Below are 2691 nucleotides of genomic sequence, written 5' to 3' on the forward strand. Positions count from 1 at the left end.
GTCTCTGCTAAAACGCAGTGCACACAGTCGTCCCGGTCCCGAACCAGTTACCCAAACTTCTGAAGAGATCTCACAGCTCCAACAAGGCCTCCCAGGGGGAGAACAGAAGTAAGAAACCGATCTGTGAAATAAATGCCCATGCGACAAGCACTTATTTACGGTGGACCGGTTAATAGCCTAGCCATGCGGGCTCGGACAATACAGCACCCCCACAAAGAACTCATCACAGAGTGATGGGCGCCAAGGAAATGCTGCCAATGCGAAGCAGCGCGGAGGTCTCCCAACGAAGATGGGCACGGGGGGGCTGCGGGGAAGTGGCAGGTGTGAAGTGGTCAATCTGTGCTGCCCCGGGAGGGCTGTTTCGCACACGGGCTCCAACTGGCCGGCAGCTGTGCAGGGGGCGTCCTGCGCCCACCGCCCGCTCCAGTTCAGCCCTGCCCACAGCCTAGGCCGGAGCCCCTCCGGGAGTCGTGGGGCCGCGCCGGCCGCACGTGGGGTCGCGCCGGCCCAGGCCCGGACCCACGACCACCTCAACTCCCGCCTCCTGCTCCACTCGGCTCGCTCGGCGCTTCGCCTCACCGTGACTCCCGGCCCATGCCGCCCGGTGCGGAAGAGCCGACGCTTGGGGACAGCGCGCCGGAGGACGGGACAAAGGGGCAGCAGGCTGCACTGCCGTCGGCACGCTCGGCGAGGACCCGCACTAAGGGGAGGCAGCAACAGCAGCTACAGCGGCAGCGGCAGCGGCAGCCATCCCAGCGCGGCCAACGAAAACAGGAATTTCGGCGCCGGCCGCTGGAGGAAGGGAAGAGACGGCCGGAAGTGGCTTCCTCCCCACAGCGCCGCCTGGCGCCCGGAGGCCGAACAGCTTCGGCCGCGCGGAGTGCGTCCCTTAGGTGGGGATGCCTCCGCCTGACGCGGTCTTTCCTCCCAGGAGCACGCCTGTGCTGTGGCCATGTGCTGTCCCGCCACTGTGAGTCTATTCAAACCCTAAAGGGTCAGAGTAAACCTGCCCCTTTGGGTTTCCAAAGTTGGAAGCTATCACATTTTCCTCCACCAAAGCAGCTGGGACTCTGCCTTTGATAACTCAAAGCATCCCGATACCTATGGTGATGGACGCCAGCTTTACAGATGGGGAAACTGAGGCACCAAGGTAGCTGCTCTACTAGCCATTCCACCGTGCTGTGATGGTCCGGAGTTGCCCTCTCTACCTGGCCCAGGTGGATGGTGGTGGGAATCCCTGTCTGGTGGGCCTCTGGTGGGGCAGGGAAGACCATCAGTAGGTCCAGCCTGGGGGACCTGACCTCTTGGTTTTCTTCCAGACCCCTGAGACTGGGAAGGGGGTGGGGGGTGCGCTTAGGGAAGGACTGTAGTGTGAGTAGGCAACACATGGGGAGGTGTTGCAAGCCTGGAAAAGTCTGGGGAGGCCTGGGCCAGTCTGGGAGGTGGGTGGAAGACAACTGGTTGTGTTGGTGCAAAACCTGTCCCTTGAGGTCTGGTCAGTGACCTCTCTGGGCAGCTGGGTGGTCTCCAGCAGCAGCAGCTGGGCCGGGGATCTGAGACCCCTGGGGAGCAGGAAGCCATCCAGGATCAGAAGGTTTGCACGTTCATCTTCTCCAGCTGTTCCCTGACCCAACGCAGTCGCAGCACCAGACACCTTCTCCTCCTTGCTCAGCGGAAAGAGGCAGTCATGGACGGGGTTCACCAGGGCCATCAAGGACATGTTGTTCACCCTCAGGCAGTCAAAATTAATGCAGATGAAGGTGACATAGCAGCTCCAGCCATGCAAGAGGCCAGTGGGCAGCTGCTCCGGGCCTGGTCCTCCTGCTGCAGCTTATCCAGGAGTCCACGCTGGAAACGATACTGGCCAGCTTGCTTGCTTTCTGCCTGGATGATGGCGTCGCACAACTGTCCTGCTTCCTTGCTGAAGACACCCTTGCAGGGACTGGCCAGGATCGTGTTGGCCATCTTCTCCAAGTCCACATGCCTGGAACTTTGAATGCTGTCACCAGCAACTGCAGGGTCTCCTCATCAAAAGACTGGATTTTATATTCCTTTCTACTGGGCTCCCACATGACCATCTAGGGGAGCCATTGTCAGGGATGGGACTACTGGGGGCACCTGCTGACATAGTGCTTAACCTGTCTGCTGGGTGGCAGCTGTGTATTCCAGCACTTAGGTTTGATATTATATTTGAAATTCTTACACATGGTATTTTAAGATATTTCCTTTTTGCCGAACATTCTTCTGACTTCTAATTAATTAACTTGGTAGGCTTTACATTGGCTTAGGAATTTCATATATATCATGGCCATTTCAAGTTTTGTCATCTATAGATAGCTTTTGCTTTGCTGACCTGTTAAGACATGTGACCAAAAATTTCCAACAAAAAAATAGACTATATTGAATTTGTTTTTAAAAAAGGGACTGATATCTGAAGTTGGAGCCCACCAATCTAAGTCAAGATTTCTAAAATTCTGAAAGGCAGCAGTTCATAAAATGTCCAGAAAATAAATTAGCTACTAAATAGATTTAAAATGTCTAAAGCTTCTTTAAAATATTGTGGGCACTTTAAGTTTATTCTCTGTATCTAATTACTACTTTTCTCATTTCTTCAAAATAGTTTCACTAATGAGTTTAAAATATCATGACTTTCAAAGTGAAAGCTTCCATTAGCAAATTTAACAAATTCAT

General features: G+C 54.5%; 1 protein-coding gene and 1 pseudogene across 1 annotated transcript in view; both read right to left on the bottom strand.

The window, feature by feature from the left end:
- DDX46 (DEAD-box helicase 46) overlaps positions 1-724 on the bottom strand; it is a 59626-nt gene extending 58902 nt beyond the window's left edge. Inside the window, exon 1 of the mRNA XM_045285133.1 lies at positions 580-724. Coding sequence (XP_045141068.1) covers positions 580-596 — 17 coding nt within the window. The 5' untranslated portion in view covers positions 597-724. The remainder of the gene's footprint in view (positions 1-579) is intronic.
- A 549-nt stretch (positions 725-1273) lies between these two features.
- LOC101638210 lies at positions 1274-2078 on the bottom strand (annotated as a pseudogene).
- Between the last annotated feature and the right edge of the window lie 613 nt (positions 2079-2691).

The sequence above is a fragment of the Echinops telfairi genome, unplaced genomic scaffold, assembly GCF_000313985.2.
Source record: "Echinops telfairi isolate 266 unplaced genomic scaffold, ASM31398v2 ScPeMD7_7469;HRSCAF=8507_1, whole genome shotgun sequence".
NCBI classification, from domain to species: Eukaryota; Metazoa; Chordata; class Mammalia; order Afrosoricida; family Tenrecidae; genus Echinops; species Echinops telfairi.